The 24,282-nt window shown below is 30.2% G+C and overlaps 1 protein-coding gene across 1 annotated transcript in view; it reads left to right on the top strand.

Annotated features, from left to right (window-relative positions):
* LOC148275441 (GTP-binding protein Rhes-like) overlaps positions 1-22,002 on the top strand; it is a 38,646-nt gene extending 16,644 nt beyond the window's left edge. Inside the window, exons 2-4 of the mRNA XM_088235708.1 lie at positions 1,338-1,531; positions 16,054-16,240; positions 21,317-22,002. Coding sequence (XP_088091834.1) covers positions 1,338-1,531; positions 16,054-16,240; positions 21,317-21,764 — 829 coding nt within the window. The 3' untranslated portion in view covers positions 21,765-22,002. The remainder of the gene's footprint in view (positions 1-1,337; positions 1,532-16,053; positions 16,241-21,316) is intronic.
* The last annotated feature ends 2,280 nt before the right edge of the window (positions 22,003-24,282 follow it).

The raw sequence follows: 24,282 nt of genomic DNA, 5'->3' as shown, positions 1-24,282 counted from the left end.
ACCTTCCATATAGAAAAATGATCGTGATACGCTGCGCTTGAAGCGCCAATGCAGTGCTCCATTTAACAGGCGTAGTCTCGTGAACTCAAAGGTCCGAGGTTTGCACCCCGCTCTACCAAAACTTGGTTCCCATTTTCTTATGGTAAGTTTTTTACAACTCGTAAAGAATGGTCACAAAACAAGAAATGCTTGGGTCAATCATAGAAACGTTTTATTTTATTAAAAAAAATAAAATGGTTCCGCTGCATTTGATGTACTAATCCAGTGCCTTATGCACCACCGAGTGCCGATAGGGACACAAGATAATGAAAATTCAAAGTTGACTTATTCAAATATTTTGCTTGTAAAGGATAAGGTTTATTTTATGATTTGCTCCCTACCTACAAATATGAACTCTGTAAAATAGAATTAAATTTTAGCAATTAGATGCGAGGTGTTAAATCCACTTGGAAACAACGTTAACCGTTTATCTACACACCCCTCTTTAGCATGTATTGCAAAGCACGCAACCAGAGATTCAGAATATGTTTACCGATCTTACTGACTAGGTACCGAACGACCGAGTCGCGTCGAATGCAAACACGAACTTAAACCTTCCACTAATATTTGCATTTATCGACAAAGGAAATGCCTTTTCACTCTATACGGAGTTTTTGTTATCGTTGTTACCGTTTAATCGTATTTGCTATTACCCTGAATACTTTTATTGGGAAATGTTTAAGTAAAGAAAGCAAAGATGATAACATTTAGAGCCAATATAGTATAATAATATATAATACGTAAATGTATGTATCAGTGCGAGCGGTGAGTTTTTAGATTGGTAAGCTGCTAAAATTCTAATAAAATGTCTATAGCGGTAGTACAGCACATAAAAAAAGTATATTTTCCATTTGATAAATAATCCGTAACAAATGGCGCTAGCGGCCAAAAGTTTAAGTTTTAATATTTTTTAATTTAACACAAACATTTGCTAAATGTCACACAGTGTGTAAAATGGTCACTTTAACCGCCTAACGACAGGTCATTAGCCCTGTAAATGTCTAGACTTCAAAATTCCCTTTTCGAAAATGTTATCCCTCTTTGTGGCAATAAATTTAGATTTGTAAAAGTTACTCCTTTTTCGACACAGAAATGTTTAATTATGAGCAAAACTAATAGGAAACCCTCAGGTCTCTCAAACGGTTTTGGTGTATGTATATGGAATGTGTACTTAGCGGATAATTGAATATTTTGTATGACCAAAAAAAAAACGGTTTTTTCCTGGGACCTTCCATATTTTTCTCCTTCTATTTCTACGTTTTGATGTCTTTGTAAAACGTATTATCTCTTTGTCTTAGGTCAGCACGCGTCGGAAAGACGTCTCTCGTGGCCAGATTCCTCGGCGCTAAGTTTGAAGATAGTTACACTCCGACTATAGAAGACTTCCACAGAAAACTGTACAGGATAAGGGGAGAAATATATCAGTTGGACTTGCTGGACACTTCCGGAAACCATCCGTTTCCGGCCATGAGAAGGCTTAGTTTCCTAACTGGTGAGTTGAATAAACGTACCTATCATCTATTATTCAACGCTTGTTTGTATACTAGTACTGATTAAATACATAGATACACAAATACACAAATGATAAAATACGTGGATACACAAGTACAAATACACGCAAATGAACAAAGATGTATACATTAAAACTGAAATGAAAAGTGTTTAATTTGTCGAGGAAAAATGGAATTTAACACAAAACAATAAACACAATTTTAAAAACACAGTTTTTTTTACTTGTATTTAGTTAGATCACATTGAATTTTCACTTTTATTAATAGTAAGAAAAATAACATAAAAAATACATCCGTATTTGCAATCAAACGACCATTCTGAAACTATTTGAAAGCTTTCTACTTGGCTAAAAAATTCTCAAATAGACACGTTATACCACCAGTTCAACATTGTATTACTCTCGGCAAATCAACTATGAGAAATTTGATTTTTTACTAAACTGATCAACGAATAAATTATGAATAAAAACATAAGGCCAAGTAGATTCCATCCATACCAATTTAACTAAAGTTATTGACAAGGTTTGTCATAAAATTTTAACGAAGAAATAAAATTTGTTAGGAATATGCTGAATTTGTAAGGTTGTAAAACTAGATATTAAGTTAATGATTTTATGTCACAATCTTTTTTGGCGACAAATGGAGTTTTTAAGGATCCCACTTAGGACCAATTTTATTTTTTGGTAATTGACGTAATAAAAAAAACAATTAAGAAATATGTTTATATTTTACGGTTTGCCGAGGACTTTAAAATATACAATTATAAAAATGAAAATGCTATACTCATTAAGAAAAAAAATGTAAATTGGATAAATGGTATAGCATAAACAAAATTTATTTTCATTAAATTGTTAAGTTTAATGATTCCTTTTTTTTTCATGTTCTGTGGTAACATTTTACATTGTAAATGTTTACCGCTGTAATTATTTTTGGAACACAATTTTGTAAATAGGCTCATTGAACGAACCGTCAATAAACAAATAAATATTAACAAATTCTAACAGAGATGGAGAACATTTTTGGGAAAGAGTATGAAAGTCTAGGCATTTACAGGGTGTAAGTGGCTACTGTATGAACCGAGTAAAATTCATCATTTTTTTGTCTATGTTTGAACATTGATATTTCATCAATTCTTCCATCTGTTGATTTTCGTAAAGTTCAAACAAGAAAACAAATCATCACGCCGTTTCCCCGTAGAGACGAGAGAACGCTTCACCACTCTATATTTGTATAAAGACCTCGTTTCCTCTACATTCATACATCTTCTCATGAATGTACGCCGATTATTCCTACTCTTGACATGTCCATCTTCAAGTATTTAATGAATTTGATCGTGCCATGTCTTTCTCGGTCTTCCTCGTTTTCTGCATCCGTCAACAATCGTAGATCCTTTTAGCCGTTCTCTAGCATCTCATTCGCTCTACATTCTACATGTCCAAACCAACGCAGCACCCCTTTCTTGATTCTGTCGATAATGCATGTCTCAGCCTTATACGGATCTCGACATTTGTGCATCTATCATACATCATTTTACCACACATTCGCCTAAGGAATCACTTTTCGACAGCATTTAACCTACTTTCATCATACTTTTTCCAATCCCATACTTCGCTCCCATACATTAGGGTTGGCACTAGAACTGCATTGTGAAGAACTGCATTGTGAAGAACTGCATTGTGATTAACATGAACTGCTAGTTTTGCCGCCTACGACAAACATTTGTTTGCTAAGGTAGATTTCAGTGCACCATTTACTCTGTTCCCGGCACTCACCCTCGTTTAAATATCTTTTACAGTCTTTCCATCACTAGTAAACATACTTCCCAGATACACAAACTCTTATTCCTGATTCAGAATATCTTTGTTCACACTTAACTAACATTTATTTATATCCCTTTCAAAAACCATTACTTTTGATTTATCAACATTCTTTATCAACTAGCTTTTCATCGTAGACTTTCGTTACCAAGAATTGCAGGTCTTCATTGCTGCTAGCAAGATGCACGACATTATTATCATACAGGATACAGTTAACAGTTATATCATTCGTTTTATTTATTTTACATAAACGGCATAAATTGCCTTTAACATATATTGAACATAAATATGAAAAAAAAAATACATATTTAAAAACATACCAAAAATTTATAAAATTGCATAACTATAACAATAGTAACAAGTAGGTAAATACACATAAGCAACCAAAAATATTAACGAAATAAATACACAAATATGAAAAAACAAAAAAAGGAAACACATTTTTTAATATAAAGAAAAGTTTATGAATAATATTGCAAGAGAAAAAAAGAAATCAGACTCGTTTTATAACTATCAAGTCCAGAACCAAATATATCAGCCTTGTCCTCATACTGATTGCCAAATCTATGGAGCCTAGGGATAGGCAAGTGCATGTGATAGTTGGTTCTAGAACTTGCAGTACAAAAAGGAGATCTGTGGCGGGTATGTCGACCAGGTACACGGAAACACACCAACTGCAGCAAATCTGGACAGTCAATTAATGAGTTGATCACCTTAAAAAGTAATATTAGGTCAATTAGGATTCTTCTATCAGAAAGTCTTAAAAGATTTGCTGAAGACGACAATTGATTATAATTATATAAAGCAGCTGGAATATGAAGTTTAAAATTAATATATTTTAGAAATTTCTTCTGGACACGCTCGAGTGAATCAGAATGTACACGATAATGGGGCGACCAGCGACCAGACTGGAGGAATATATTCTAAACGACTTGTAACCAGGGAGCAATAAAGTGACTTGATTGGTGCGATACTTTCAAATTTATTAGTAACCCTACAAATAAATCCCAATATACTTAGCGCCTCATTTGAAATCTTGTCAATATGTTTTATAAATGTAAGTTTATCATAAAAAATTACGCCAAGATCCCTAATGAAATCAACTCTTTCAATTGTTGCGTGGTTCAACAAATAGTTAAAAAATTTTATTCCATTCTTATCTTACAGTTCTTTCATATAATTATCGTATTAAAATAGAAAAAAACGAGACGTTAATCCAACGTTTGTTAATTGCTTTCTTTTATTTACTAAATAAAATAAAAATTTAATTTCACAAAGTAATTCCACAGATTTACATGAATTTTAATTATTAACTTATAACGTTGTCAAAATACAGTCTTTTGAATTTGAAAGCATTGTTAAAATATAGTTTTTTTAAATTAAATTTGGAGAAATAAAACTTATACTTTGTTTTTTGATACACTCACTTTATTTTTACCAACTAGTTTCGGTAACCAACTGTTACCTTCTTCAGGGTATTTTAATAACTAAACATACATAAAAGAAACAGTGAACAAATTAGTGGGTGTCGATAAGGATAATGGATGGATTAATTGTGTTTAAGGTGGGGGAAGGGAAGGGAAGAGGGTAATTGCGTTCAGGGTAGAGTTCGATTTTATAGGAAAAATATTAAAAATGGGACTATGACTTAAGTTTAATTGATTATTAATTATGTCTAAGTTCTGTTTTACCGCTTTTTTATTTCTAAAATATCAAAAAGATTAATTATTTTATTTTTATTATTTAAATGCAATATTTCAATTCAATTACCCTCTTCCCTTCCCTTCCCCCACCTTAAACACAATTACCCCCTCCTTATTCTTATCGACACCCACTAATTTGTTCACTGTTTCTTTTATGTATGTTTAGTTATAAAAATACCCTGAAGAAGGTAACAGTTGGTTACCGAAACTAGTTGGTAAAAATAAAGTGAGTGTATCAAAAAACAAAGTATAAGTTTTATTTCTCCAAATTTAATTAAAAATGATACACAAAGTTATTGCAGAATATATTAAAAAAAATATATATAGTTTTTTCATTTATTTACATATAACGTTCGCAATGCGGAATATTTTTATTTTTAATACTTAATATAACTGCCTAATTTAATATAATGACCTGTTTCGAAGCAGGACAGTTTCATTGTCAAGACTTTTAAGCAAACTAAAATTGAATATAAATTTGTTTCAACGGAGGGAAAACAATTTTGAGAAGAGAATATGAAAGTCTAGGCTTTTACGGAGCTTGCGACCTATTTAAGTAGGAACTTTACAAATTGTGTAACATTTACCGTTCTGCCTATGTTTAAACAGTATTTTCTCTCTATGTTGCAACTAACTTATAACTCTCTTGGGAGAAAATCCAGCCTGTCTATAAACATTTGGACATAATCAAAACAGTGTTGAAGCTAAATATTTTAATTCTTACCAAATAACAAGTTGGCAGGTAGTAACCTAAAATTCGTCATCTGTGATGTGTTCAATGTTTGACGTCCTTGGCTATCACAACGCAGAAAGATAATAAGGGATTGAATGTAAATATCGGATTAAATAATAAGTATTTTTACTTTTTTAGTGAATGTTATATAAATGTTTAATTTTATATATTCATTTGATGTCATTTAATGTTTTAAACATTTTAAAGTATAGGTAAACAAAAAAAGTTTTTTTCAACCGTATTTTATTTATTTAAATTACGGTTAGTTTCGGAGCTAAACATGCTTCTTCATCGAGATATTTGATTTGAAATAATACGGGATTTGTAATAGGATGTGAAACAGTACACCATTTTATTTCAGCATTTTAAATAAAATCCCACATTAAAATTAAATAGTCAATGATTTGTCAAGAACAGTAGAAACAAAGCTATTTTTAATCTTAGTTTTTTATCACGCCAATTTAATTTCAATGGATTTCAAGTTTCAGTAAGAATCATCGTCAGTCGCTGAATATGACAAACAAAATAAGTTCACGCATATTAAAAATCATGCAAAAATTGACGTTTGGGTGAAAGCATTGTGATATGAATTCCCAAAGCGCTTTCACGGCCAACCTTTTTTAATGTGGATATATTCGCATGGATAGGCGGAAGCTTCGGATCTTTCAGGCTTCAGTGAAAGCTCCCTTGTTTGCTTAATTTGAAAGCACGGATCCGTTAAGGGTACGTACTATTCTGTTTCCGTTAATGGTTTCTGTGACTTTTACTCTCAGTACGTGTTTACAACCCCTTAAAAACTTACATCTGCTTTCTTGTCTTTGTTCTTTCACAAAACACTATAATGAGCATTGTTTCATATTATGTATTGCGTTCAGAAAGTTTTATTTCTTTCAGCTGGAGCAGATTAGATCATTAGCAAAAATATCGTAGCCAGTTTGACTGGCGACATTTTAGTACCCCCTAGTCTGGAACAAAAGTACTGTGACTGTTGCCTTCATAACAAAGTTAGTTGTCACTAGATACTATTCTGGATCTCTAAACTAGACAGTAATTCCAGAACACAGTCTGCTATCATAATGTGTAAATACCACAAAGTAGAGTGCATGCTTAAAATATATACGTAAGAGTTTAGATGTATGTTAATTATTTATTAATAAATTACTGTCATGCTGCAAAAAATAAAAACAGAAGGAATATACGTTAAAAATACAGTTTTTTTGTTCAATAAAAATAAATGATAGATTAAAAAGTTTTGTGCAAATGAATAAATTGTTTTTGAGATTTTAATGTCTTATTCACTTTAAAAGTAAGCTTAAATAAAAAAAAGCATAAATATGATGAGTTTGTACAATTTTGGTACTCATTTCTTGAGTAAACTATGTAATAATTAACTTGTTTTATATTTTTAGCTGCATAAATAACAAATATTCGTGTTTGGTTTCCCTTTACATCGACTGCATGTCGATGAAGTTAATTTATATACAAACTCAAATAATTAAGATTATTAGAGTTTGTACATCCATAGATTAAGATACGCTGCGATTGGTGTACCAATGCAGTGTCCTATGGACTATTGAGTGCGGAAAGGGAACGATGATAAAGCCATAGGCTTTTCTCAGTTTAATTATTTTTATTGGGTAAACAAACAGTATGTACACAAACTCACTCACTCACTCATTTGTGGTATAATACTTTCTAATTGGAAATTTTTAACACCTATTATTATTTGTTGATTTAAATTGTTGTTTGATATTTGCTTAGTGGTAGAAAGCAATTAATTTTTTAATCGATTGATAAGAGTAAAAACTATTTTTTTTATTTTTCATTTTTCTTCAACTCACATCGTAAATTTACTACCTACACGTGTAAAGATAATATAAAACAAACAAATTTACGGATGTCTGTGTTTTTTATGGCTAATATTTCACAAGACAGTAAAACCAATACCCGTTTCTTCTTGTATTATTATTTTTACGATTAGGTATATAATATTATTTAGCAGAATATCATATAAAGCTTACTCGTACTTTGATAACGTGTAAGTAATTTAATCAGCATAAAAATTTAAGAGCTCGGGTATGTATAATACATAATAAAGTGTAAATCATTTTGACAGTGGTTTATTTAAAAGGGAACCTAGTTATTTAAAACAAAATATATCCGCAATTACAAAATTGGGTAAATAGTTTTGTAATTGATTTAAAAAAAATCTAAGATTTTTTTTGATTTACATTAGAAATTATATTTACGATGACTCCTGTGCATATATGAATAACTTTTAATTGCATTTTATTTCATGTATAATAAAGCATAATTTTTCTTTCTTTTTTCCGGAGAGCGTTATAATACGTCTATCTAAATTAAAGTAGGTAATATGTCTTTGACCAATCAACTTGATATCGTGCAATATTGATCCCAAATCATACTTAAATTATGTAAAGTATATTTTTTCTAAGTAGTATTTTTTCTTAGAGTAAAGTAGTAAATGTAAAGTAGTATATTTTTTCTTAAGATTCAGTTTTAAAAAAGTTTAAATGAATACATGAATATTTTTAATATTTTCTGCAATAACTTTGTGTATCATTTTAAATTAAATTTGGAGAAATAAAACTTATACTTTGTTTTTGCATGCATGAATGAATGAGTTGAATGCATGAATGCCTACGTTAGATATATATTTTACTCACTTAGTGAGCGCAGACATTCTTATCGGACCGACAGTATACTCGCTAAAAGATACATGTAATGAGGTTTTATAAACATGGCAATTATAAATTAATATTGCTGGTTTGTAATATTAATTAAATTCTAATGTCTTAGTGTTTAGAGTTTTAAGTTGTAAATAAACGGTTGGGTAAATCACGCAAAACACGTTTTTATAAAATACGTAAAAACGGGTTGAATTCTTTGCGTATCACTCCTGATCGCGCCACTTGCCCGTTAGCAGATAAACGCTCAAAATGCTGGTTCGCGGAATGCGTTATCATTTATTTGCTTTGCCACGGAAACCTAAATAAAATGCATGCAATAACCTACCTTATTCTGGGTTCTGGCACCTTTATTGTTTGAACTTCTGTCGCGGCAGTCAGCATCAGATTCTATCTAATAGTCAGGGAGGAGGGGCACTTGACGATTACATGACACAGTAGATAAAATAGTTGTTAATCGCAAATATCTTAGTCGCGGTCGCGGTGAGAATATAAAAAGCACATGCAATCACGATCAGCTCAGCTAATCTTTGGCTGGGACAATATCGGTACCCACGGTAGGCAAATGCAACATTTTAACTAGGGCCCCGTAGGTAGCAAATAAATTTGAACGCCTCATCCTAGTAAATGTCCTATGTATAAAGGTGTGTACACATAGAGTTAATGTGGCATAACCAACTTCTTTATGAATATATTAAATACTTAAATAAATAAAATAAAAATTAATATACTTCAAACCTATTTAATCGATAATTTTTCTATTTAAAATCTGGTTCTAAAAATATTTATTTTATGTTTTTTTAAAATAATGTATAGAAAAGGTAAACGAAACCGCAAATACATTATAAAAAGTCATTTATATTATTTTCGGGATTAAACTTAACTATGTAACTATATCACTACTTGCCTATTCAACGAGACATCAATATTCATAGTGCCTAAAACGTGCTTTTCCTATTTTTACTCTCTTCACCCTGAACTCTGAATATTGAAGTCGGGGAGAGTCTATGTAGTTCATACGTCATTTGAACTAACAACGGACAACATATCTTTTGAATTATCAATAAACTATGTGTTTTATGTTATTGTTCAATTTATTAACGTCAAAAGCATATGTATTAATTTCAATAAATTAAACCAAATGATTATAACTGACTTATTTATATTTTTTCGTAATACATAAGAAATATTATTTATCTTGTAGCCTTAACATATAATATAATCAATGATATTAAGAATCTAGAAATTGAATTGAAGTACATAATAGAAATAATACTTTTTGCGTTCCCTTTTATTTTTCATAACTTCTTTTCTTTCTCTTCTTTCTCTTCTCCATTTCCTCTTTTATACCTGCTGACTGGTCTCTAAATAGAGGCTTAGCGGGTTATTCGTTTTATATAAAAAAATAGTAAAATAAAATTTTTAAAAAAAAATTGTTTCTCTAAGTCGCAGAGTTTTTGGTAAGAGGAGGTGGATATTCTTTGATCTAGTGGTGTTGACCTTTTTAAGATGAACACCATGAGAATTTAAAAAAGAACGGTGCAAGGACGCAACCTTGATAAACTCCGGTTGTGACCTCAAACCAATCTGTGACAATATCGTTGAATCTGATTTGGCATTCGTAATTTGAGTGAAGGGTTTTGATAAGTTCGACTAGTTTTATAGGCACCCCATATGATTTTAGTATTTTTCAGAGTGTGGGTCTGTGCGGACTATCAAACGCTTTTTTGTAATCTACAAACCACATAGCCAAGGAACTATTTAGGATTTGGTTCTCCTGTAGAATACAGCGTATGTTTTGGATATGATCCGCGCACAAGTTTTCCTATAAAAGGATATTTTACTCAACAATGTTTGAGTATGTCCAAATGCTTGCAGACTGGCTGGATTTCCCCCCTAGGGAGTTGTACATATTTAAATTTATTTCAACAGAGAGGGAAAACATTTTTGAGAAGGGAATATTGAAGTCTAGGCATTTACAGGGCTAATGACCTGTCATTGGCTGGTTTAAGTGGCTACTTTACACATCGACGTGATAAAGGTTTCAGCTCTTTTACTTTACAAAAGTCAACAGACGGAAGAGTTGAGGAAATGTGGACGCTCAAACATGGGCAGAATGGTGAATGTTACACAGGGTGTAAAGTGGCCACTTAAACCAGCCAAAGACTCATTGGATAAATAAAAATACTCGCTATGAACGTGGAAAAGTATAATATATCGATAGCGTAGCGACAAAATAAATGTTAGGTTATACGAAATGTCAGAATATCCGTGATTAATGACAAACTAAATACGTATAAAAACAAACGAATACTTAAAATAATACTTACATTAAAGTGATCTTCACAACAATAGATAGCGGATTTGGAAGTAAACATCCTATTTTTCTTTATATCTCTCTTCATAGCGAAGCACTATTTTCTTCGTATTTATGCATCTTTGGGCACATTTAAAAACATTTTTTCTGGCGTTGTCTTCAAAGTAATCCTGCATTTGGGTACTATACAGTATTAAAACCCCTTTATTCCAGATATAATGCCCAAAAATTAAAATCACTCATATGTGTAAATAAACTCAGATGAAATAATACACAACATTTTCTGCATACAAAAATGACAGAACGTCAAACTTAAATGCGGTTTGTGACGTATGACGGGCGTGGCCTATGAAATAGTGTTTTCGCGGGAATTCAAAATGATGAATTTAAAAATATTTTTTATGCTACTATAATTATGCACTAATGTGCAAAAAAAAAATTTTTTTGACTTTGAAGCATTTCATTTACCCTTATTAATTCATAATTGTAAAAAAAAACCTGAAATTTCTCTCTTGTTTGTAAGGTGCCTACTACTTAAATTTTATGATAAATTAAGTGAGGTCAAAAGAACCGAACAGAATATAAACACTCGTTCAGCAACACAAATTAACTGTATTGTCCCATTTGTATCAACCGCCTTTGGTAAAAAGCAATACAATGTAATTGCTCCAAAAATATTTAATGATTTATTTATTGCCAAATATAAAAGACTCACAATGTAAAACAAATTTTAAAATAAAAATAACTGCACATATAAATCGTGTAGCGAGAGATTTTTTTGAAAAATATATTTAAATCAATAAACGTATTACTTTATATAATTGGTATTCATAATATTTATATTTTTGTGTATTTCATTGCTTTATGTTTGTCTTATTATATATTATACCATATTATTTATGTTTAAGTAACATGTATTTTTGGCACATATATATACTTAATATTTGTATAATAATGATTTTTAATTTCTTACATTTGATTAGATAGGCATTTTTAATTAAGTAGTTTTAGTTTTTCTTTTTTATGTTATTGTTTTATTAGTATAGGACTACTTACGCTCTAAAGATATAAAATCTACATCTTAGAACAGGCTGTGCCATGTTAGATGGAGACTATCATAAACAGAGAACACTCCGTTTTCATTTTACATCAATTGGTTTTATATAGATTCTCTGTTATTAAGTATGTATATTATTTTTTTGCAATAAATTTATAAATAAATAAATAATAATAAATGCGACAAAACCTTCCCTCGACAAGATGTAAAAGATGATTCCGTTAAATTTTCAGGAATATTTTTTAATGGCAGTCAGGTAAAATCAGCATAAAATATGCATCATACTAGTTATGCAAACATGCACTGTCACCAAAATTTTTAATAATGAAATTCCCTCGCCAAACGTCGCCAGCATAATACAATTTAAATTTATCCACGTGGCATATTCACGGCTACTGAGCTTTAGCATGTTAAACAAGCACACGTAAGCCTTAAAGCTTGGAAAATAAATGAGCTCTTGTGCCCTACGAGTATCGAACAAAAACAAAAGGATTAACCGAAACACCTCATTTGCATTGGAAATGTGAAAATGCAAAAACCAACCCCATGAAAAAAAAGGGCATTTTATATCACGAATGCTGAAGGTTGTAATGTTCTCTGTGATTCAGTAAATTCTGCTTGGTCAAGTTAATGAATTTTTAATTTAGTTTTTGTTGATGAAAAAAAATCTGTATATAAGTTAAAAACGGTTTTAAAATTTAAGATTTGAGAATAACATCAAATTACGGTGTGCACCATTGTCACAAATATAAAAATTTACAATGGGTAATTATTTTTGTTTCTATGAACCATACAAATTTATCATATATTTTTTACATACCAAAACATTGACCTTACCTGTACTGCAGGAAGGTTTTTGATTAGGGAAACAATTCACATGTAGGTAAAAAAATAAGAATAAATAAAAAGTGAATACATATATTCAGAAATAATAACTGTCAATACACAAAATATGTAAAGAGTTATTATACTACCATCAGTTACTGCAAAGTTTTGGCGTTATATAATTTTGTTTTTTTAAATGTATATAAATTAAAATAAGAGTTTTATTAAAAAGAGTTTGCCATCAATTAAAGGCGGAAACTAATAAAAAATAGGCTTGGTAGGTTGTAAACCTTTTAATTATGGCAAGTAAACATTGTTATTGTAATGTTTTAATTAAATTATAAATTTAATTTTGAATATTTACTCACAAAATAATTATTTTAATAAGGTTAATTGTCAAAATATTACCATCGAATCGTTGCGGCGCGGCCGTAGTTGTATTAAAAATAATGTATTGGAATAATCCGATCGCTTCCATAACCTAGAAGAATCTCAGTTTGGGAAAGCGTGAATTGTAAGATTCGTACGGAGATCTCCCTCCCTACTGGAAGCAAAACGCCTTATTCTGTCACAATTTTGTCTCGTAAGCTCGTTCTTTCGTCATATTTCCATCTCATTCTAACGCAATCAAAACTATATTTCGCTCTGGTTCCGTCTCATTCGATACGAATAAATTTACGAAACGAATTATTTACAGCATTAGGCCACAGTTCCATAATTTTTATTTTCTAGCGCGAGATTAGCCAGTAACCAAACCAGCGCAGTGGTGCTATTCTGAACCGCTCTCGTGGTCGCAGAAAACACTTCTTTTTCGCGTATTTAACTCGCGTTTGGAATATCATCCCAGTACGCCCATAATAGATGCGTGTGGGGAGAGCGCCGCCATATTTAGATTTTTTATACAAGTATGGCGAAATTTTAAAATTTCAGTCTATCACGGTTATTAAAAACATTATTGTTGTACTATTAGATTAAAGTAATACATATGTTAGGTATTATGACATAAAATAAATTTATTGAATATACTGTAAACATTGATTTATTGGCTAAATTTAGGGTAAGCGATGGTTCCATGCGTTATATGGACGGACCGCGCATGCTGTACTGGTATGCACTATTATCACATTTTATGTCTTTTTATACAGAATTATCATTTTTACTTGTTTTTTTATTTACCAAAGCGTTGTAGGTTTATATTTTTGTATATATATACATATAGATTTTTCTATATGAGAATTTCCAAAGGTTTCAGAAAAGAAATCTTTGTAATTAATAACTGTAAAATATTCACCAACCAAAAGTTTTTTTCATAAAATTGTTAAAAAAAACCATAAAAAAAATTACAAATAAGTATGAAAAGTATTTATGAAATATCAACCTACGTAATAGGGAAATATCACATACTACAGATAAAAATATAAGAAATGGATTAAGAATAATTAATTGTACATTAAAAAAATTCTAAAAAAATATGTCATTAGAAAAACGCGTCATGTTTGGCATTGATAGTTGTGACGTCAAGATTCCTGACGATGTTCTAAAAAAATATGAACGGTCAGGAACAATGTTGGAAAAACAAGAATCGTGACGTATTAGGGGCGTGACCAATCCAATGACCGTTTTCACGGGAATTCAAAATCACAAATTCAAAAAGTTTTATGCCCCTAATAAGTAGCCTCGTCGGCCTAGTAGTGTAATGGTCAGCGCGTTAGCCTGCCATGCAAGAGGTGTCGCTTTTGATTCCCGGCATGGTTGATGTGAAATATTTTTTCAAAAGGGTGTTTTCACACTTGAATATTTCATAGTCCCTGGACTGGTACCTGAAACGTGATGTGAAGACTGATCATCTTACCTTCATGTAACAAAAATGATCAAGATACGCTGCGATTGGCGTACCAATGCAGTAACCTATGCACCATTAGGTGCGAAAAAGGAACGATGATGATGATGATAAGTAGCAAAAAAATAATTAGATCCTTATTACTTTAAAATTTTTTTGAAAAAACCTATTATTTCCCTGATATAATAAAGTTTAAATTTTGATTTAACATTCTAAAATAGATTCATGAAATCTAAAGGGATTTTTTCAATTAAGGTTAAAAAACTCTTGTTTTACCTTCCATTCCATTCTTTGAATTTCTAGACAGTGAGGGTTGAATATCATGTTTTACCCGCTTAAGCTATGTACCATTCTTTTGAAAGGGTGGCAGGAAAATATCTGTAAAAAGACATTAGTATAAAAAACATCATCTAGATGTAGTTACTAAACCACAAGCAGCACAGGTTGTTAAATATAATTATGCACAAAACAGGATAATGCTCTCAAAAGTACGAATTAAATGGAACACCTGATTTTACCCTTCATTTCTAAAAAAATATTTCGAAATTTCAAGGAAATGAATTATGCTTGGCTTGATTTAAAAAAAGCGAAGGTTAGCAATAAAATGAAATACTTTACTATCGGTTTTTGTGTACAAGTAAAATTTTGGATTTGCAGAAGAAACGTTTATCTAGAACAATAATAAAACATTGTTGCGAATTGCACATCAATATAAATGTTTATTTTTAAAGAAATAACTCTTGTATAATTATAGATATCGTTTATTTACTTATTTCAATTAATGAATGTATTTAATAAATTTTAAAAAGAAAAAAAAAACAAAGGTAGTAATATTATATTCGTTAACCTCGAAGTGATAAACTTTATAAAAGAAACAATGACAAGTGGAAAAAAACATGTATTAATAAAGCTAAAAAAACAGTAGCGAGAATCAATTAAAAAATCACTAAATGACTCAATAAATTATTCTGCCTTTACTAAAAGCATTTCATTAAATTTTAATATTGAACAGCAAAATATATCAAAAGAGCCAAATGATTATTATGTTTTAATAAATTGAATTCGAAAACAATACACGATTTTCAAAGAAAATCTTTAGTAATCAAAACTTAACCTGATTACGGTAAAAAATTACGGTAAAAAATACGCTTGTAAATAATTAACGTAAATAAACAATAGTGAAAATAAATTTATTTGAATGACGTTCCCCCACGAAGGAAGTGATTTTGTTTTTAAAAATAAAACAAAAACTAATAATGCGTATAGCAACATACCCTTAAAAGGAAAAAAAATGTGTTGACAATTTAGGTTCGGCTTTGGTTTTCAAATAACTTGTTTATTTTCTTGTATGCTTTGATGTATCTACTAATTATTTGGCGAAAATTGGTATACGTGACCTATTAATTACACCTCAAGTATGCCGCATTTACACCCACTCAATGATAATAAACTTTGAACAAAATGTCAAATAAAATAGAAGACTCAATTTGTGTCTTGTTCCAGGTGACCTTTTCGTTCTGGTATTCAGTATGGACAGTCGGGAGTCGTTTGAGGAGGTGATCAGATTACGGGAACAGATTCTCGAGACTAAAATGAGCGCGGCCGCCAACAGCGGCGGACGAACGAGCAAGAGACACGTTCCTCGAGTACCGATGGCCATCGCTGGGAATAAATGCGATAAAGAAATAAGGTAACAAAAATAAAAAATACAAATAACTAAAATACATATTTTTTGCCAGAAATAATATTTTTGTAAAGTATCACAATTTTTTTTATTTTAAGTTTAATCTTTTCTTTATAAAAATGAAAAAAAACTTTCCATACAAATATTTCTAATTTTTGGCCCCATCTTTCACGGTAGTGGCGAAGTAATTTATTCTACAATATCAGAGATGTCTCAACATTTTTCGCATTTAAATCACGGTTGAAATGTCACTGGTTTAATTTTCGTTTCTTCCCTTTCCTTTAAGTCTTTTCTTTTTAGTTTTACCCATTTGTCTCCCAAAGTAAAGTGTATTTTTACTTTTAAATTATATAACATATTTTTTTGAATGTTTATAAATATATTACGCTGAATAGCGTCAACTTTTTAAAATGAATCAGTTTAGATAGATAGGGAGAAATATCTCAAGGCAATACATCCGCCCTTATATGTATTTAAATTGTATATGTGTATAAAAAGTGTAAATAGATAAAAAATATTAAGTATTTAAAATTTGAAAGAAGGAAGTGCTTAGTGCACAGGAAAGTTTTTCTCTAGGAACTTTAACTTTTTTTTTCTTTTTTGCGGCAAAGAAATAAGATTACTACAATTCAAAAAAAATCGAAGTGGCTAGCGAAAATTCCAATTTTTGACCAAAAATATTTACTAATTTAAACATTTAAGAACTAACAACGCTTTTAAGGAGAGTTTATTTGAAAAATATCATTTTTATGAAGTTTATGCATTCATAGAATAAATAAATATGTTTAAAATCGAAACATGAAAATTTGAGCATTTATATTATCATAGGCAAGTTTATGAAAAAAAAGAAAATGACTTCATTTGGAAGAGAACCATGAGAATAATGCTAAAAGAATACATACTGATTTGTTGAAGTTGGAAAAAGTTTATCAGGAAATTGATGATTCTATAAAAAAACATCGTTTATATGAATAAAAATTTAAAAGAATGATAACAAGAGATCCAAGCCCATTAAAGTTATATTAGATAATACAATACAACCACGCAGTCTTCATACTTATGCACAGCGGTCCTTTTCAGAAAATCTCAAAGCAACTAATAATTATGAAACAAAATCTTTTGAAGCAATTGCGGAGTGAGGTGTAGAAACGTGACGATCATATATATTATGGGAACTCCTAAAGTTATATCGAACAAATGCCCAAAAAACAATGATGCTTTAGTAACGATATTAAAATATTTATATTTAATTAAAAATATCTTTATTAATTTCGAACGGAAACATGGTAGGACTGTACAATAGATTCAAATGAGAAGGGTTTTACCAACTCTTTAATATATCAATCTTACAGAAACCAAAGTACCAGTGTAAAATCAAGGGGAGGTTGAGTGGTAATAAGTATATCACATCTCGTGCAAACGCTTGAGAGTTACTGTGCAGCATTTATATTTATTTATTTATTCGTTTCAAATTATATCTGTATATATTTTCACTAACATATTACGGCTTTTGAGGCTGTGCCCATGTTAAGCCATAATAACTAACAACAGTATAAACATGCTAAATCAATTTAATCTCATGAAAAACTGTGATGGGCTATTTTTTTATCCTGTTCTTGGATTTGATAAATGTTTGCAACTCACTGAATCATAAGATAATCTTCTGACTGTTGATAAACATTATCCCCGTATTAGATAATATTTTGAAAAGAGTAATGATTTTGTAATTTTAGAAAGCATATATTGTATAAATTTATGTAGGTATTTTTTGTCTATGCATTGTGTATATTGCCGGTGATGACGTACGGACTAGAAACCATTTATGTAACTCAGAAAAGTAGCCAGAAACTAAAATATACACAAAGATCCATTTAAAGGCAGATACTCGGTGTATGAGTATGTCTAAAGACATATTTTTTTTTAAGAAGTAAGGCGCCGAACCAGAGTCCTGGATATCGTAAATCATGCACGCAGTAAAATTAAAATAGCAGTGGGCAGGACACTTGGCAAGGCAAATTATAGCAGGTGGATACCTAAAAAGTGGAGACCATGGGTAAACAAAAGAAGTGTTTGTTGGATGGCCGCAGAAAAGATGGGTCGATGACATTGCCTCGATAGCCGGTAAAACATGGATAATGAAAGCGGGTAATAGGAAGGAATGGAGATGTTCGGAGGAGACCTTTATTCAGCAGTGAAAAAAACATGGCTGAAGAAGAAGATATGCGTAAATTTAGTTTTGTTTAATATTGTACTCTATAAAATGTGGTAAGCCATGTATACTAAAGAAAAAAATAGACATTCTTATTGTCTGAGTTGAATTCGCACAGGTAAGAGAGTGGGTTATGTGTGCACCCTTAGAACTTATGCCAATACTTGTGTATTGTTATAAGTCTCTACTCTTTATCCATGTAGAAAAGACATTATGAAAGTTTAAATTTTTACATGACATTAATTAAGATTGAAAATGTTAGTTAAAAAAATTTCTAAATCTGTGTACTTTATATTTTCTTATGGCTATTATTTCTGGTAAAGCGTATTGCTTCTCTGGGTTTAATAAAGTGAGTTTAAAAGTTGTTAATTTGACGATCTGTGAAATAAATACCACTACCGCGTATCGTATCAAATCGGTACCAAAACTTTGTAAAATAAAGTTAACCGCCTATATTAAGGCTTCTTATTTTAAGGTAGATGAATGGCTTCGAATTGAGATATCTGAGAGTACTTACGTAGATCTAGTCGAAACTTAACAGTTTCAAACTGACGACTTTGCTACTTAGTTAACCGAAAATTTATATGGCTTTATCAGATAAAATTCATTGGAATTTACTCCAGGAAATAGAACTAATGGATCTGAGAATAATTTGATAATTTGAATTCTAAACTTATCACCAGAATCTTTAGGATCACATTATCGAGTTACAAAAAAGTTATTTCGAATAATCAGAATTCCAATTTCGATGGTCAAAGTTGATTTATAAAATTCAAAACAAAGAAGTTAGCTATTGTAACTTTAGTCATTGGCAATTTTAATAGACTTTTTTAGTCACTGAATATTAACTATAAAATAAAAATGATAACTTTTGCAAATAATTATATGTATATGGTATTTTTTTGGTTATTTGTTAAACATGTTTTAAAAAATTATTTGAGTAGAATTTTTGTCTCATAAAGTAGGCATTAAAAAAAATGTATAACGAATAATTGATTTGAGTCATCGTCATAATTGCCCCCTCCACAACCGATGTATAAGGCACTGAATAGGTGAACCCAATGTAAGATATATGATCATCCATTAAATAAGGTATAGGTAAGATCAGTCTTACGCTTCAGGAGCCAGTGTAAGAGTAATGGAATATTGTAATTAAAATAACCTTTAAAATCAATATCTCACATCTACCCTCCCAGGAATTGAACCCAGGGCATCAAGAATGGTAGGCGAATGCGCCAAACACTACACATCGAGGTAGACTTATCTCCACTCGATTTTTTTATTCAAGGTTTTAACTAAGAGCAGCCTGTTTCAATTTTACAGATAGAGACGGAAAAAAAATTATTTAAGTAGGTGCTCGTTATACGACTGGGCAAATTAAAGAGGGTTCAATTATTATTTCTGATTAAAATAAAATCACAACTTCATATTACCAATTAATTTATTTTTAAAATAAATATTAGCGTTCTAACAATTTACCAAAATATTTCAATTTCGCTGGCCATTTTCAACGAGTAGTAAATAACTCACCATTAGAAAATGGAAATCATATTGGGGTAGAATGGGGTTCAAACCTTAGACCTCTGATCCGTGAGTCCGTAACACTAGCCACGGGACCACAACCCGATCCACAAATAAATAAATACATTCCATATTATATTAAAATGATAACTCTTATTCACTTTTCATTCATAAGGCTGGTCTACACGTTTTCATTATGTTTTAATAATTTTAATAGAAAACCTTGCGAACGAAGTATTTAATCGTGAATTTTCCCCGATTATAAAATTTGTTTTTACATAAAAAAAGTTAACATAATACATAATTGCGTTATTGAACCATTTTAAATTTGCTAGAAAGTTTTGAATAAAATTATAAAACGCGCGGTTAGCATATTGATTAAATAGTATTGTTGTTCATATATATAACGGCATATGAACTATGTATGTTAGAAAAATCATTTTAGAACCTTTTTATTAGTACAAAAAACCTCCATAAAAATAAACTACAACTCATATTTTAATAAAACATTTTTCATATTCATTATTTTTAAAGGTATTGAGTTCACCTCCGAGTAATAATAAATAGATTAACCCAAGTGTGTTTATGACGTTGACCCAAAATTTTAGGGTTAAGGGATCCATTTATCTTCATACGACCAATTAGAACACGCGATATTCAATTGCGTGTTGGTGAAAAAGCTTGTCGACATAATATAACTACTCATATTATTTGCTTAGCAAGACAAAAACGTTTATCGTTAAAACATATATTTAACAAACCTAATGTTACAAGCAAAACGAGCTTACATTCATTTAAATACGAAAAAAATTACTGTTGTACATTTACTTGTGTGAATAAAAAAAAAACTCATAACGCGTTTTTAGTCGTACAGTAAAAACTTATTTAAAAATGTGAAGTGTAATAAAAACACTATATGATCATGATCTAAGTTATGAATTTAACGTACTTTATACACAAACCAGTAAATTTGTCGTTTTCTTCAGATAGTAGTAGAAATTTGCCAAAACTCACAGATAAATTGCTCAATTCCAGTCAAGATAGGTATATTTTAGTTTTAAAACCTATGATATAATACGATAAATAAAAAACGATGATCTGCGATCTGATGATTTGACCCTTGCGTTATGATGTTACATGAATCTATAGGATACAATATTTGATACATGTCTCTTATTTAAAAAAAATATAGATTGGTTATAGACCCGTGTATTTAAATGAGCAGAATTCCATTATTTTAATAAACCGCCATATCTCTTGAGATATTATTTTTTTTTATAAAAAATCAAATGATCATCTTAGGAGATTATGCTATATAATAATTAAATTATTTTCTGTGTTTATTGCTGCAGGACTGTTCAACCCGAGGAAGCGGCAGCGTACTGCGCTACTCAAGATTCAACTTGCGTTTTCGTCGAGACGTCTGCCAAGAAGAATTTAAAAGTTGATGATCTGTTTTACGATTTATTCGTAGTTGCCAACCTCCCCCTAGAAATGGCGCCCAACCACCACAAACGGGTAAACACTACGTTCGGCAGCCCGTGCACCTTACCTCCCCACGTCCCTACCCACAGGTCTAAGATGTGCACCCTTTCTATAAAGAGACGGCTGTCCGATGCTTGCGGGGTGGTAGCGCCTAATGTGAGGAGACCGAGTATCCGAACAGACTTGATGATAATGAGGACCAAGACTTGCTCCATGGGAGATGGAGAGGGTCCAGGAGGAAGTCCAGGGTTTAGTTTTAATAGGTTAGTCAGAAATGGCTCCCAGAACGATGGAAAATCGTGTGTTTTGCAGTAGTTAAACGTCTCATTAAAATCAATAATCCCCGCGTTATTTGTCATATCTGCATGGAGACAGTTATATAATTCAAGAGACCTAAACTTTCTTATCCAATTTATTTTAATTGCCGTTTTAATCGATCCAAAACGGTAAATCTGACAGAATATAATAAACAGAATATAGTTAACACAATTTGGTCAGAGATGCTTAAAAAATAATAAATGGTCTCAAATAATAGGTCGATAAAAAAAATAAAGTAAAGCAAAATTGGTTAAGGGGTACCAAAATGAATCACAATATGATTAAATAAAAAAAGGACATAAAATCCCAGTGCAAATGTATTTTAATTGAAATAAGTCAAAATGTAAGCAATGATAGAAGTAATTAAAACATTTTTAAATACATAGGTATTGGAAAATTTATATTTTGAAATATAAAAACAGTAACTCCACACTTTTGCAGATTTGACAGTACATGCTTAGGGGCTATGGAATTATTTCCTGTTTATTCATAAGCAGTCCTTGTTGAAATTCTATTTCTCGACGCGCTAATAAATTAAGGAGAGTGGATACTAAGAACTAACATTACTCAAGGAAATATTAAAATATTGTAATACATTAAAGGAAGTAATGAGCCTGGATTAAAATTCGTACTAATGCATTAGCCGTATTTTTCTCATCATGAAAAATTTTCATCAAATTTACTTACGATTAGGAAAATATTCTCGGAAAAACGGTTGGACACTTTAAAAATAAATGTTTAAAAAAATATGATTTCAAATAACGTTTAATAATATTAGCATCGCTTAAAACATTCCAAAAATTGATAATAAAACCGTTTATGAGATTTAATTTGGATGTTTTGAAACAATTTATATTTCGAGAAGTATTGTACATTATAATTAGTTCACTGTATTTAAAAAAGTGTTTTACATAAATTCCTATTTAAAAAACCAAATAGTTATCAATTTTTATCACGACTCAAAGTTTATTAGAATATTAATTAAATTGATTCGAGAAAAAAATAGATGAACAAAAAAAAAAATTGTAAATAAAATTTTTCTGACTAAAGTAAAAAATATTCTAGAACCTTTTCCATACGTTTCGCATATTCTGTCAACAATACCTTAGAAAATATTTGTATGGATAAGAAAGTCCACGTAGTAGAAAAAACCACCTTTGGCTATGAAGAGTACGTTTCAAAAAGACTTCAATCTTTTCGAGAACATCCCTTTATAAATATTTGTCAATGCTTTTGAACGCTCTTTTGTTTTTTCTTTACTTTGAAAAGAGAAATCTTTTGTCCCCGATTTCTGGCCTTACAAAGCATATTTATAAACTAACTAAGTTTCATGTTTTGAGATTTACACCGAAGATTTTTATGACATTTTGTTTTGTGTAATTGGTACACAGTTTTGTTATTGTTGAATACAGACGAATTAATATGCTTTATACATTAATCAATTAAGTTTCATGGATTTCGGAAATTTAAAACGTTTTCTTAATGTTTATACAAACTGTTTATGAACCACAATGATTTTTCATGATATATTTATTGATTTTGCATAAGATGTCTCCAAATAATTGTAAATATTTTCAATATCCAGAGTAGAAAAAAGTTTTATGTATTAAAATAAAACTGTTTTCTGATTTAATCAATACATTGTTATATGTACATATTATTGTATGTACATTATTTTTTTGTTAATGTATTGTCGTGAACACTGTTCTTTGACATGTTGATAAAAATAAACAGCGCTTTGTCTTTGAAGAACTTTAACGAAGAACGAGTAAATATTTTATAAAAAAAGTTTGCAATGAAAAAAAAATATTTTTGGAAACGCTAGATGTATAACTAAATTATTGCATACATACTATAAGTCGTAAAATGACCAAATTTGATAATAAACTTCAAAACTAGTTGGTTTATTCCGTTAACATAATAATCTTTCATAGTGTAGATCTTGTAAAATATATTAAATCGTCATAAATTATTCGTATTTTTCCTGATTCTTATTGATTCGATAGGTGGCTTTAAGTTTTTAAGACATGATAAGCTAATGCCTTTTATAATACGTGTATTATTTGAATACGTATCTTGTCTTAAAAATATAATTTCGAGTCTAGTTTTGTGACAGATACACATATACGTGGGTACAGCAAAAAACATCGTGTAATTAAGTTACTATGCAAAAAGTTTTATTCCATAAAACGAATAAGTATTTATATTCAATGTTTTTTCATTTAAAATATTTTTTTTTAGTTTAAACCATATTCATTTTGATGAGTTGGTAAAATCATTGTGTTTGTAAAATAACGATTATTTTAACAATAATCGTTATTTTTTGAAAATTTGTAGCAATAGTATTTTTATTGCAAAGAAAGTTGATTTGGAATCATTTTTATTTTACCTTTTTTTTAATGAAAATTTGTAAATAAGAAATAAATTTTAAAAATATGTAAGGTTTATGATAGCAAAATAAGTCAACTCTACAGTGATTTTCTATACCGAAATAAACACTGAAATAAAGTATATT

Source organism: Micrasema longulum, unplaced genomic scaffold (assembly GCF_059751315.1).
Source record: "Micrasema longulum isolate JH-2025_06_02 unplaced genomic scaffold, ASM5975131v1 h1tg001425l, whole genome shotgun sequence".
Classification (NCBI taxonomy): Eukaryota; Metazoa; Arthropoda; class Insecta; order Trichoptera; family Brachycentridae; genus Micrasema; species Micrasema longulum.
The sequence above is the reverse complement of the archived record's forward strand: the minus strand, read 5'-3'. Positions and strand labels throughout refer to the sequence as shown.